This window comes from Dermacentor silvarum, chromosome 10 (assembly GCF_013339745.2).
Source record: "Dermacentor silvarum isolate Dsil-2018 chromosome 10, BIME_Dsil_1.4, whole genome shotgun sequence".
Classification (NCBI taxonomy): Eukaryota; Metazoa; Arthropoda; class Arachnida; order Ixodida; family Ixodidae; genus Dermacentor; species Dermacentor silvarum.
In genome coordinates, this window is record NC_051163.1 from 23281272 (window position 1) to 23296077 (window position 14806).

The window sequence follows — 14806 nt, forward strand, 5'->3', positions numbered from 1 at the left end:
CATTTCTGTAAGTATTCTCCAAACAAGGGAAGTTTCTTACTGTCAAAATAATAATTTTGGGCAAACAGAAATGGTAAAATTTCTTACATAAACAGGCAGCTAGGGTGGCCGCAACAACACCACCTAGATAGCGCAAGGCCTACACACTCCAATCCATGTCGTCATGATACCTGGTCCGACTGCCATAGAATCCAATGGGGATGCTCCCGCGTAAGCAACAGTGATTTTGACATTACCGCTTTCGTCACGCCAGCCTTGGCAATGAAAATATCGGGCCAGGTAGCATGACATCATAGATGAAAGTGTGTAGGCCTGTGCTATCCACTTGGTGTTTGCCGCAAGCAGGAAAAGTGGCTGGAAATTCAAATGCAGCTGAATGACGAAGTTATTAGCGTGTATGCCTTGACCGAAACGCACCTAGGACATTTGGAGCCCAGCTGCCTGTTAACGACAATTTCCTATGAGAACGGTGCAACAGAATGACTGGCTCAAGGAAACGCGGAGGCATAGGCAAGCTAATTAGGCAAGGCATGAAGTGGCAAAGGGCAAAAGAGACATCGAAGGAGCATTTATGGATTAGGAGCACATGGGAAGGCAAAAAGACGTGGCTTGGACAAGCTTACCCGTGGACAGATAGCAGAGATTACAAATATTGCATAGAAGCGATATTAACGAGTTCAAGAAAACAGGCCAGGCGGTTTTAGTAGGTGATATCAATTCGCACATAGAAGGAAGGTTTAGACGGATATACTGATTACAATGGTTCTCCAATGCTGGATCTGTGTGAAAACAGAACCTTAATGTAGTTAACAGGGAGAATAAGCGTCACATTCAGGTAACGTGGCAATGCGGAAACAGGCAGTCATGTATCGATTACGCCTTAGTCTCAGAAATGGTCTACGAACAACTAGACCAAATAATAAAAAAAACGAACATGGAAAAAATAGCCTGGATAGCGATCGTAGACATTTAATATTAAAGTTTGGGAGAGATACTAATGCAAAACACGAACCAATAGCATCAGAATTGCTAAAAAATTAATGAAGAGCAGATAACAGATCGCAAAAAAACATTACAAACATTAAGAAGAAAATAGAAGCTTTTCCTAGAACAGCCTGGGAACAACCTGGGAACTGGTAGACGTTATGCAGCAGAAAATAAGACACACGAAAAAAAAAAAAACATTGATGGATAGGAAAGAGGAAACCACGCAAGTGTTGGAACAAGGAAATAAAGCAAGCTGTAGGAGATCGTAAGCAGGCGTATAGGGATCATCGAGAAGCCGAAAAGGTGGGATTACATGTAGAAGATGTGCTCCTTAGATTGAACAAATACCGAGAAAAGAAAAGGGTGGCGAGTGAGCTCGTGCAAGAGACAATTAAATGCGCAAGTGAACAGCGGATGCATAACATTCACAAAAGAGACAAAGGTGCCTCAAAAATATTCTGGAACAATATAAAAGCACTCGGAGCTCCAACTAAAAACTCGCAAATGGCTATAAGGGATGAAGACGGTAACATCTACGAAGGAGACAATGCGTTGCGGTACATCACAGACGTTATGAGGGATAACTTCGGCAAGAAAGAAAGAGTAGTTCAGACAACAGATCCGGCAACAAAAGAGAAGCCTGAGAGATCAAAATTTAGCACAGAAAGCTTTTATTAGAAAAAGGCAACAGAAGATGTCCCGAATAACACGACAGTAGGACCCGATGCAAGTGATTATAACGAAAAAATTCTGGTTAGATGGCATGAAAGCAAGATGAACCTCATATACAAAGGCAAATGTGATAGGATAAGACGAGCTCATACAGGCCAGTTACAGTAACGTCGGTGATATATAGAGTTGCAATACAAGCGATAAAATTAGAACTTTCTAAGTGGGTAGAGAAAAATGTTGTACTGGGGGAACTACAGAATGGGTTCAGACCAGGCAGAGAGACAGAGGGAATAAACTTTAATCAAAAGAGTGCGCGAGCGTAGGTAGCTCCTCCGCTATGCAGTGGGTGGCCCTCTCAGTCCAGGAGTCCAGTGGCCTTAGCTGCGTTTCTCGCTCAGCTGACCAGGTTGAGCTGGTCCGTCGAGTCGGAGCTGGACAGCGCTGCCTCCCATTGCCGTGTGGTGGGGTGTGTTATGGGTGTGAGCTGTGGTGTGTTTGCACAAGCCCATACCATGTGGTAAATTAAGTGTTGCACATTGATCACAGCGTGGACATTTATAGGAATACAACGCAGGGTGTATGGCGTGGTAAAGACTCAAATGTGGATATGTGTTTGTTTGGAGTTTTCGCCATACTTACGGCTTGCCTCTCACGTCAGAGCATTATGCGGTGGGGGTAGTGTTCTTCGTGAAATGCGATAGTGTTGTAGGATGTGCGTGTAGGTTAATGGTATGGCAGACCAGGCAGACCGCTTAGAGGATTATCTAACTCAGTGCATAGAGATTTCAGTAGCTCAGGATAGACCTTTATCCATAGTATTTCTAGATATATTAAAGGAGACATTATTGTAAATGTTCAGATAACTATTGGCACATGAAGAATAACGAGACGAGTGAATATGAAAAAACTGGTTATATGTGGAATAATGAGATTAAGACATTGGCAGGCACAGGATATATGCTCATCTGGTGCAGGAGCAGGGCAACAGAAGTTCTCCTGGAGAGGCCTCCGTGATTCAGTGGTCTAAAATCAGCGGATGATGATATATTTTAAAGCAAGCAATTTTCCACCTTTCTTGATTATTTGTCCTAACAAAAACATCCCTGGTCTACTGAATTGTAATGTCTGTTTTCAGAGTTCAAAAATTTTGAGCCTAATCCTTTAAATCCCCACAAAATTTCAATGTTTGGCAATATTTTGAAGGATGCTAAAGGACCTAAATAAATATCTACTCGCAAGAGTCGTTAAATTGTGATTTCTTTTAGATATGACACATTTCATTCAAATCATTCCAGCAGTTGCATAAGTGGAGCACTTACTGCATTTTACATTATGTGAATGGATTAATACAAAAAATGGTGACGGATTTTGTGGGGGCATTCTGTTGATGCGCGATTGCTGTTATTGAAGAAAAAGTGTGCTAGGATCCCGGGGGAATCTTCAACTTCAAGGTCTAGCTTTTTCATTCACTTCTGCTGTTCAACAGCATCTTTTGTGAAGATGGAAGTGGCCATCATCCATGTAGGCCACACACTTTCTTCACAATCCACAGTGCTTCCCTCTCTGACCACAACATGGCCCTGGTGGACTAATGTTCAGTTCAGTTCAGTTGGTACAGCTGAGGACTTTCTACTATGGGCTTCTAGGGACATACTGTTTTGGGTTGACATACTATTTATTGATTTATTATTTGAAATACCTTCAAGGCCCATGAAGCAATACAGATAGGGAGTGGGGCAAACACGTACAAAACGACGTAACAGGAAGTATGGTAGAAATGCATGAATAAAAAGATACTGTACAATACATTCAAGTGCAACTCTAAATAGTATGTGGGGAGACATAAACATATAAAAGAGCATATGTTCTTGAAGTACAATTTCAAGTATGTCGAGTTGGTTTACTGATATTATGGAGGTGGACAAAATGTTCCAATCTTCACTTGGATAAGGGGAAAATGAGTAAAAAACAAAATACATGTTAGTCTTAGAGAAGGAATCACCAACTTTGTATCGACAGTATGCGTGAGATGAGGTATAAAATGGCCGTGAAAGAACTTCCCATTTGAATTCTTGATTGAGATGACAGGTTTCAAAGAAAGAAGACAGTGGCCAGGCTTTTTTTTTATACAGTGAGAGCAAGGGAAGGTTTAGGCTTAGTTTCACAGAACACAGACATGCGATGATAATTAGCAACAATAAATTAACAAATCAATTTATTAAAATTATTCGAACTCTTCATTGAAATCTACTGGTTGATGGTGCTTATAGCATGTCATGCATAAAAAAAAAATTTCTCTTTTCATAGCACATGTCTTTGCATTGCCACAAGCTTTGTTTCTGGAGGAAGCCCTGCGCCACGGCAGTTCTGTCTCATCAATGACATACCACTATAAAAAAAAGGCGAATGTTTCACTTCCACGTACATTCTAAAGCCTATTATGTAGAGGTTTCTTCTTCAGAATCTTCTGAACTGCTCTTTTCTTCAGCGAACTCCTGCTTTGCTTTCGAGAGTTCCTGTAGTTTTGCTTTCGTCAATGTCGATATCTTTCGCTTCACTTCCTGCTTTGCATCGTTTAATTTAAGTAACTTTTGCTCGATCCTGCCCGATGCAGATTTCGACGATACTGGTGTGCAGCATTCACTGTGGTCGTCGTCGGTTTGGTCTCTTAAAAAGTTGCCTGCAGAACAAAAAGAGGCTGAGGTTATTAATGATAAAATGTTTGTAATAAAAAAGCAGTCTTCTGTGAGTAATTGCGTTATAACACAAATATATTACAGATTAAAGGGGCCCTGAAACACTTTTCTAACTGCTAATCATAAAATGACTTCACTATTAACGGGCGTTTGCACATGAAAATGGTGCAAAAATTTTTCAAATCCTTCAATTATGAGCAGACTGGCATAAGACTGGTATAAAACAGGCATAGAATCGAGCGAAAGGGCATCGCAACAAAATAGAGGCCCAACTTTACTAGTAGTCTAAAATCTCTTATAAGTGTTTCAGAACCTTCATACTTGCTAAGTGCCATCCTTTTAGATGCGAAAAGAGGTTCTTAAACTCTACCACACACTTTTGTGAGTGCTCCTTTAACGGAACTGCTTATGCAGCAAAGCTTTTGCACGTGTTAATGAAATTAGCTGAAAGCTTGAGTGGGCTCCATACCTGAAAGCTGCCCATGTTATTATCCTAAGGGTTTCAGGGTGCATTCACACTGGCGATTAACAGAGGTCGTGCGACCGACCGCAACTGGCGACCAAGGAGAGACTCAAGGCGACCAATGTTCACGCCGACATGAGTGAATGGCCCGTCGTCAAGCAGAAGTGCCTCGCAATTGATGCTGTTCACGTCTCCTTATCACACCATTACCACATAAAATAGACAGATGTCCTGCCCCTGCGCCACTGATTGGTTCAGTGGGTTTGCAACTGCAGTCACGTGAGTGAAAAATCGACCAGCGATTGACTGACCCAAAACAATCATTTCTTGACCAAAGCGACCAATTTGGTTGCATGAACTCTGCGAGTCACCGGTGTAAATGAGCCCGAAACATAGAAAATATTTATAAAAATAAAAATTTTGAGAGTTACATTCAAGAACTCAGCACGCTAGTCAATCTTACCAAACATGTGCTCCAGACTACAGTAATAGTAGCCTCGTTCATCTTTCGGCTTTGAAATACTCAGCAGCTGGAGGCTCTTTACTTGTTGCATTCCAAATGGCTCATCTTTGAACGTTGTGTACCATTCTTCTTTAATCTTCTTTATCTCCTAGAAACCAGATGAAAAGATAATCACAATTTCAACAGTCTGGCAGCAGGACACTTTGGAAGCCTTGGTAAAATTGTTGATAATTTATAGTTGATAATCAGGGAGTAATTCGGTTTGGGGAGTGTGAATATTAGAAATTTTAGAATAACGAATCGAACAATGTCCTATTCAATTTGTAACTGTATTTGAGAATCCAAATATTTTTCCAATAGTTTTTGCACGCTTCATGCTGCTGAGTGAACACAGTCCAAGCATCAAACATGAGATTTAGGCAAAAATTCAATAATGCCCAGACTGCCTTTTTCAACTAAACACAATCACTCGCAACAAAATGTTGTTTAGACACGGCATTCAGTATTGAGTACTGTTTAGTACTGTTTATAGATGCAGCCGATGATACGCATTTGTGATTTTGTTGCAAATGTATGTACACAGATATTAACTACGCTAAAAAGGCACCCTTTCAAAGCTTTATATGGTAATGTATGACCATGCATGACCTTTATATGGTAATGCATTACTATTGCTAATGCATGCTTTGCAGAGCCCCGAGATTGTGAACAAATTGCTTAGTTGTTTCTAATTCTCCCTTTGTGCTTTTAGTAAAGCAGGCTTTATAATGTGCAGTGTAATGACAAACTTTCTAATGTTGTGAATACCAAGATGTGAAAAATGGTAAATATTAATGGTGGGAAGGCTGTACATTATTTAGAAACATTGACAAAAAGTATGCTATATTTGATTTGCTTCGGGCATTATTCAATTCGTATACGGCTCGCTTCTGGCACTGTTCAACTGGGTCTGAAAAACTACTATATGCATGCTCCTAAGTTAGGTTTTATGTCTCAAAGGTGTGTTCTCTGCACGACAGAATATAACTGCATAGCATGAATAACCGAAAAAGTTAATTTACTAGCTCCCACAGCATACATTATGAGTGTGCTATACACTTTATCAACATGATAGTTTGATTTGATCTGTCAACATTCATGGTGAAAAGTGCTTGGCAGTGAATGAAGATTCTTGAAGTCCCCAAGAATATTCGAAATGCATGAACCTGATATTTTGAAGCAGGTCAATTATCCTCTGCAAACTGGCATTGAATCTTATACCGAGGATTACAAGATGAAAAGCCGAACTGACAAGAGGATGTGCTCTTGAGATGGCGAACCTACAGAATGATAACGGCATGCCCTCCCAATATACAAGCAGCAGAGGAAGAGTCTTTTCCAACAATATCACACGTCTGCAGCACATATGCACTGCTGGGGTCAACCCAACCGTTCAGCATCACCTCTGCGGCTGCAGTCGCTTCTAGAGCAAAAGGACCGAACATTTGCATCCACACATCACCTCTCTTAAAGAATGGGTCACACACGGGAACGGCGTGCGCATGCCAGAGAGCGCTGATCTTTTTGTGGGAATTCGCACATTCAGCTGGCTTAACTGACGGATGTGAAGCAATTTGCTTTTCTTTTTTTCCTTTTCATTTACCCCCCTCCCACAAGAGGCCATAGTGCCATCTGTTTTAATAATGGGAATTAATCAACCAATAGTACCTTACAGTTTCACATATCCTAGCGGTCTCATCTACTGCAGTTAATTAACAAGGGTTACTCTAGCCCAGTGGTTCTCAAATGGGGATCCGCGGACCCCAGGGGTCCGTGAAGCCATATTGGGAGGTCAAAAAAAAAAAAGAAAAAAAAAGGAAGTGTGCGAATATTTGAAAAGTTGGAACATTATCGAATATTATGTTTTTAATATTCGAATTCGAGAGTAGATATTTGGAAATGTTCTAATACTCGGTTGGATACGCATATTCAAATCAAATCGAATATATTGCTGGCTACGCGGCAGAAAATACGGTTCTTAACATTTGTTTCTATCTAATTTAATAACATTGGGGCGATATTGTGTTGAATTTTGTGATATTTGCATGCTGCTGGCGAAATTGTTTGCCTGTAAAGCACACTTAGCCACTAAACGTATAAACAATCCGGGAAAGCCAGCCTCTCAGTAGCAATGGCATAGGTTTGCGGACAGCGAGGGTGCACTTTTTTTTTTTTTTTTGCACCCAATAAGCTTGGAAGGCTCTGCGTGAAGACAAATCCTTCTAGGACAAAAAAAGCTGAGTGCGCAAAGCAGCACAGAAACAAGTTAGTAGATTGCAAGGCTTTTGTGGTTTATCGTATTCCGCTCTGCTGTGGAAACACTACATTCGCCAGAGCAGTAGGTGCTTAAATGAGCGGTTAAGACAGCACAAAATCAAAACAAGAAAGCTGCCGCCTGATGGATTTCTCGCCCTACATACCAAAGCATGTCGCTGCCGACCTTTGTTTTATAAAACAGTCATTGTTGGTCAATATAAGGAAGAGAACAACCGATTGATTGTTGAGGCAGAGTATATCGACGCACTTGGTGAACTGCGTATTAGCAAGCCGTTGATAGCGTTGTCTCCTAAGGAGTTAGATTTCCTGCGTGAGCGTTTGCAAATTGTTCTGGTAGGCTATCGCGGGTCATGAATAAGGTTTCGATAGTGTGACTTTCATCACACATGTTTCTTAGTGCTTCCACGTGATCTATGTCTGCTATGGTGCATGTGGTATATAAGCGGTCTGGTTTTGAGAATAAACACTGTTGTTGCTAGTAGTACTATGTGATGCCTTTTTTTACGTGCCTTCTTGTGTCCGTGTTACGTTTCGCACTGCTTTAAAGTGTTCCTGCAAACAAGGTTCTTTAACCCCTTATCTTCCTACTTGCTTCATCTAGGAAACACAAAACTGAAAGTGATGGATAAAAATTGTAAACGTTCTCTTAAACCCCTTACACAGGCACTCCCGAGATAACTCATACAACCACCCTCGCATGAAATGAAATGTCCACTGGACTAACATGCCATAAAAGCCCAGCAGTGGGTGAGGTGCAGTCGAAAAAAAAAAAAAAAAACGGCCGTCAAAGGGTTAAAGGTCACATGTCAAGTGTCATCGTAAGCGTCAACTGCTCAATTCTGGTACAAAGAAAGTAGACATCGGAAAGCACACCACATACGTTTCTTCGGCTGCTTGTCCTGCTGATTTTTGCCAACGTCAGGTGAGGCATAAACTCTGTGCCTTCCGTCAAGTCCAGGTTCGCCTTTTTAAATTCTTCGCGGCAGACTTGTGCGAGAGCCTTGAGCCGAGACACCGAGTCTTCTCCGATGGTCTTCACGTACAGGACCTTGGGTAGTGGCATTTCAACCTTATGAAAGCACTCGCTTCTGTGCCTCCAGACTACGCTTCTAACTTAGCGCGAACGGTGTTTGCAGAGCAGTGTGCCGCATGCTGAATAAGTGCACAACTTGAGGTGCCTCGTATTGTACTACAATGCTAGCTGTTCAGGCTCATGTATGTGTGCAGCAGTCACCATCAGCTAGGCGACAATAAAATGTAAACAAGGTCTTTCACGTTTCACTGCTGTACAGATGGCACTGTATTAAGGCAATGTTTTGATACACGTCCATGCAGCAGCACACAATCTGTCTTTCAAAATGAATGTTGTCACTGACTCTTCCTTGCCCAAAACAGTAACCTGTATTTGTTTGCAGTAACCTCAGGGTAAACAATATACGTTATAGAGGGAAGGGGCAACACAGACAAAGGTAAAAAATATACACAAAAGCACATTATAAAAATCAGCTAAAAACAACATTAGCATACTAATTACATTTCTTTGTCAACACGTTTGTAATTCACGAGTAATGAATGGTACCCCGACGTGTATATTAATATTTGCAAGTATGTCGTGTCATATCTATGAGTGTTACACAAGGCATTATTTAACAACATGGTTCCAAGTCGCGTTATTTGTTAGGCCCACAACTTTAAGGAAAGATCTTGAGGTTGTGTTGTTATAGATTATCCCGTTTCTGATTAATTGCATATGACGCAACCTGCATGTAGTGCCTTCTTATGTCTGTTTACTACTGTAGTACCATGTAGGGCTCTAACGCGCAGCTAATTGGTGATGATCGTTATCATCAGATGTTTAGAACGTTTAGCACTACAGTCGAACCTTGTTATAACGACGTAACACATTACACGAAAACACCTTCCTTACAGTTTAGGTGTGTGGGCAGGTGAGCAGGGGGAAACACCGGACATGTGACTCCCCCCCCGCAATTTCTGTGGACTAGGATACCTGGTATATAAAGATGTGCAACAACACTTGCCTGCCCCCTCCACCCCTTAAAAAAAATTCCTGCCTACGGCACTGTTATGTCCGATATTTGTTACAAGCACATATTTGTTAGCACTTATATCAGCAAGACACATCTTGCACATTCTCCTTTACATCAGTGTCTGTTAAAGATTCAACTTATGCTGTACTTTCAACGTCGCAAAACGTATGTTATTTAGGTCACATGGATGTACTACTGACTTCGTTCCTGAAGTGGTCCAATCCCTCAAAATGTAGCACAAGGGGAGTGGCTTCAAGGTCATCCGTGACCGCCTCGTGGCTGCGACTCAGCGAGTCCTTGGCTCTGAAAGTGATTCAGTAATACCCATAAATGGCTGCTTCATTTCCTGACAAAAGCAGACGGTGCTTTTCCACACTCTAAACAAATCTCACGAAAAGAGCTGTTTCTTTCCACTTTCCAAGCAAAGCTTTTTTTTTTTCATTATTAAAAATAAAAAAAAAATGGTCAGAGCTTTAAAGCCCAACTGTAACGAAATTTCAGTTAGGCTAAATTGATTGTAAATGAGTGGTATACTAAATAATTCAGAAGGACGTGCTGCGCAAGTTTAAAATCAACGGGAGAAATAAGAAGAGACAGAACAAGCGCTGTTTATGTTCCCTCTTGATACGTTGATTTTAATCTTGCACATCCTTCTTAAGACTATGCACTAACTAGCCCTCTGGTACTCTAGTGCTCTGGTATTTACTAATCAAGCATTCTTGGCAAAGCTGCAGGGATGGTGCTTGTCTAATTTTCTTATTCGCAGCCTCTAAACAGCACGTAAGCAGACGACGGACTAATGCATGCACAGGTGCATGACTTAGGCTTGGACTAAGGCATGCTACACTTCTGGCAAGCGGTAATGGCGGCATTTTTTTTTCTTGTATCCAAGAACGTCTTCTTTTTTTACTTTTTGTGATGCACCCACTCGTAATTTAAATGTAAAATTTTGCACGGTGCCTACAAAACAAATACTATATACGCAGTATATAAGATATAGTACAAGTTAAAAAAAAAATTTTTTTTTACTTATTGTTTCTTATACTTTTTGCGTGATAGTAGTGATATTCTGCATGTTATATATATTCATGCACGTAACAATAAACTTTAGCCGAAAGTTAGTGCCTTGCCGTGCCCTTCGGCCTCATGTACACAGTTTCCCTGCATTGTTTAGCCACAATGAACAGATAAGTCAATTAAGGGCTGCTTTTAAGCATCTGTTACAAACTGTGATGTAGTATAATTGTATCAGCAAATGTCCCAAGCTGTCTAAATATTAAACAGCTCATCTGTTCAAGAGGTCATAACCAGAAGGTCTACAGCGAGAAGTTCACAGGCATGTGGGCTGTATTGACTGCATACCCTTGCTTGCTTAATCTAAGGCAAGATGTAGCCTGCGCTGCGGCGTGCCAACTGGTACTTTCTAATGTATAAAAACTAGGGGTGTGCGAGGATTTGGAGTTTCCAATGCGAGTTGAACAGTCTTTGCTATTCCAGTCACTTCCGATTCGAGAATTCACTATACGAATTTGTCGAATATTTGTTTCTGTTGGAATATTATAACGGAAAAAAAAAAAACTGCTGTTAGTCTACAGGGAGAACGACCGCTGCAAACGGGGACTTACAAATGATTCTGTCGCAAGATAATTACAATTGTTGTGCAGGTGTGCCGGTTCCTTAGGCGTACCAGTTCCTTGTGGCATGGAGATGATCGCTTTGGTACAATAGCTTCCAGTCATTAAATTAGTACGTCCTGTTTTACGGAGCCTAAAGATTTTTGTCTCGATTAAAGCAAAGTAATTTATTATGTGGCTAGTCTCACCATGTTTGCATTCCTCTAAACAATGTGTGTGGTGTTGCAGTGCACTTCTTTGACAAACACAGCACCTACAACGTGCATTTGGTGAAGTGCTGCCCCTTTGTTTCGTTATTGTTCTAGCCATTGCTGCACTGTATACGATCACCTTTTTTGTTGTTTCTCACTCACAAGCCTCTCAGTTGACCTGACATCCAGATGTTAACAGCATTATATGTATCAGATAACATAAATTAACTTCTTTTTTGCCTACCAAACTCCATAAAACCTTTAATGTCATTTTGTTTCGAAAGTAAAAATATTCGGTATTCAATTCGACATGTGGAGTTAGTTTTCCTTGAACATTCATATTTAAATCAGAAAACTTCGCTATTCGAACACCCCTAATGAAAAAACAAATATGTCTTACGACAACACTGGGCACAATGTTGTTAGCTAAGCCGAGCCACAGCACAGAAACAACTCTATGGAGGTATATACCGCTGTAGTGAGTCGTCGCCATCGTTCACCCGAAGCACAAGGAGGGTGATATGCAACGTAGCTATTTCCACGAGCAGTTGTTCAACATTTGGTTCCTGAATCCGCAGGTGGTCCTGGACCCTTTTCGCCTTTCTGTGGACCTGGTAAAACCACACTCTCATTAATTTTTTTTATTCAGGTGGTCTGTTCAGAAGTTCAATGCAGGGAGCTTGCTTGTAAAAATGCTAAGCAACACAGGTACAGTTGAAAACACTCACCATGGTGGCATAGTGGCTTTGGCATTGCGCTGCTAAGCACGAGGTCGCACGATCAAATGCCGGCTGCATTTCGATGGCGGCAAAATGCAAGAACGCCCACGTAATGTGCACTGGGTGCACGTTAAGGAAACCCAGGTGGTCAAAATTAAGCTGGAGTCCCCCACTATGGCGTGCCTCATATCTTGGTTTTGGCACGTAAAACCACAGAATTTAATTAATTTCAGTTGAAGATGACCTTGCTACAGATAGCCAAAATGGTGTTCATCAGACATTGCATCTGCTCAGTTTTAATGTGGATATTTTTGTGGGGAGGATAGCGTATATCACGTGACCAATTGTACATTCTAACATTACCTTTTCAAAATTGGCTCTAGAGCCATTGTGTCAAGTATTTATCCCGGATATAAAGTCATGCGTGCAGAAGTTGTTTGAGCATATTCTTGCCGTCGGCTTTCATGAAAATTGGCACTAATTTGATCTAAACCGTTGTGTTGTCACAGATGATGAAAAGCAAAGTGTATTTCGAATACCGCGAGTGCATTTGAGAATTCAGAATGCACCATCATCAATGTGCCAATCAACCATACAATGTTACCGTAGATGTGCCGTTTGTGTGTTTATGTGATCACTGTGTATATCATAATTATCACCCAGCACCTGGAGTGGCAAGCGAGGAAATTAGCCACGCGAACTTCTCCAGCATATCATTAAAGTTCCAAGTCTCCCTCACACAATGTTACACTATCACCTCGACGTTAAAGTAAAGTAGCTTGACGTCAACAAACACGAAAGACACATACAAAGACGTTGGTTACACACAAAGGCAGATGGTTACTTTCCTCATGTACATGGTTGGATGCTATCTTCCTCATCTAACCATATTTGGAACAGAATAAGAAAGGGTTTTCTGCATTCGTAACATACCAGCCGGTAATAAGAACTGATTAGAAAGCCGATCACGTTCTTAAGCAGTCTTTGGAACTGAGGGGGATATGAAGCAGTAGATCGCACAGAAGGTTGCTCTCACGTTTATGTTATCCACTTGAATTGCCACAAAGTAGTTCGGCCGAGAACTCTTTGCAGATTTTGTGCTCTTTGACTTCTTAGATGACGACGCCGACCCAAATTTGCCTTCAATGAAAAGAAAAAGAAAGATATGAGCTAAAGGAATGTTACAACATTTTTCCACAAGCCACGTACCCGTTGCAAAGCCCAAACAATTTTGCAACGTGCTTTTCTCTTTTCTAACCAACCTGCAAACAGTGGTTTGAGGCTGTAGACAGGGTCGTCGTCGTCATCATTCTCGGTGTCAGCTGAGGAAAGTAAACCGGGTAGCTCGAAAATCCACCCAGACCCTGCAGCAACCTCGGTTTCCCCGGCAGGTTCGTCGACAACGGCCACGCAGCTCTCGTTTGAACTAGAGCCGTCGTCAGAGACGCTCCGTTCCCGTAGTACGGCGGTTGCGTTTAGCTTTGGCAAGCGCGTTCGCGTAGACCGTTTGACAGGCGTAGACGCCGCATCGGCCGCCGCTTTGCCAGCGTCGTCACCGACTTGCTTCTGCAGGTGGGAAGAAGCGGCACTCATTTTTATTACAACGCACATAAATAACACCCAAAATCGGAGGGTGAAAAAATCACAAGCAAGCGGTTCTCGAGTCAAAACGGACGTCTTACACCGGGCATCGACGACGGCTCAGTACTGCTGGTTTGGGTCGCGGCAGTCTTTGGACCAAGATCGTCTTCCATCGCTGCGCGCGGAGGGGACGACGTGATGTCCACCGGCGAATTTTCGGCTCCGTCTGCCTCGCTCGAAGAGTCTCCTTCCTTCTTATCACCGTCAACGTGCAGCAAGCGCAATATACGCGTTGAAGTAGTCTTCGTTTCAGGTTGGGTCTCGACGACGGTCTCGTCCAAGGCGGGGTTACACAAGCTCCAGTCGAGTATGGCGGGGTCCTGGGAGGAAACGTTGCCACCACCCTTGCCCTCCGGTAACGGTTGCACGGGCTGAGGAACTGTCGCAGCAGGGCTCGGGCCAACGGTCTCGGAATGGCCTATGCCGAGAGCAGAGCGGAGAGCGGACTCAACGGCGGTACTCGAAGGCCTGCCGGCAGGGTTTTCGCCCGTAGCCCGTGCCTGCGTGCTAACGCCGAGGGCGTCGGTGTGCGGCGGTACGGTTCTCTTTTCGGAGAAAGACGGCAGGTTCTTTTTTGAGACAACGATGGCTGTCATCGGTGGGCAGCTCGGGTGCATGTCGCGCGACATGCTGCTGCTGCCGGCGCGAGCGTTGCTGCTGGTGGTACGGCGGGAGAGCGGTTGACGCACAAACAGGTCGATGCAGCCGTTTGCCACGCAGCATGAGCGATTTCGAAAACTTAGCAGTAGGTGATGTCCCGCGAGGGCGATTGGCCCTATACTCATTGAAAACGACTGTCCCTTTCTTTAACCGCCGGAGGAAAAGGTGTTTGTAAACTGCTCATTAGGTTGCAGCTGTCACTGAGAGACAAAAAAACATGGAGCTGGATTTTGCTTGGCTTGCTTCGGATTGCTCAACAGCTCCCGCTGTTAAAATTAACAGCTTCGTACACAACTATAAAATTATAATATTGTTA

The 14806-nt window shown here is 42.5% G+C and overlaps 1 protein-coding gene across 1 annotated transcript; it reads right to left on the reverse strand.

The window, feature by feature from the left end:
• Nucleotides 1–3328: 3328 nt before the first annotated feature.
• Nucleotides 3329–14749, reverse strand: LOC119431205 (uncharacterized). Its single transcript, XM_037698674.2, has 8 exons — nucleotides 13872–14749; nucleotides 13452–13755; nucleotides 13226–13329; nucleotides 11942–12081; nucleotides 9846–9948; nucleotides 8478–8645; nucleotides 5282–5429; nucleotides 3329–4339 (listed from the first exon to the last, which is right to left on the reverse strand). The coding sequence occupies exons 1-8, from the start codon at nucleotides 14613–14615 to the stop codon at nucleotides 4098–4100; spliced, it is 1953 nt and encodes a 650-aa protein (XP_037554602.1). The 5' UTR covers nucleotides 14616–14749; the 3' UTR covers nucleotides 3329–4097.
• Between the last annotated feature and the right edge of the window lie 57 nt (nucleotides 14750–14806).

What these genes read in the sequence shown, in the direction of transcription:
- LOC119431205 (XM_037698674.2), bottom strand. Translation starts at nt 14,615, where the DNA reads ATGAGTATAGGGCCAATCGCCCTCGCGGGACATCACCTACTGCTAAGT. An exon ending in AGCCGTCGTCGATGCCCGGT is followed by an intron (nt 13,756 to 13,871) that starts GTAAGACGTCCG and finishes TCCCACCTGCAG; the next exon opens with AAGCAAGTCGGTGACGACGC. An exon ending in GGCGACGACTCACTACAGCG is followed by an intron (nt 9,949 to 11,941) that starts GTATATACCTCC and finishes AATCACTTTCAG; the next exon opens with AGCCAAGGACTCGCTGAGTC.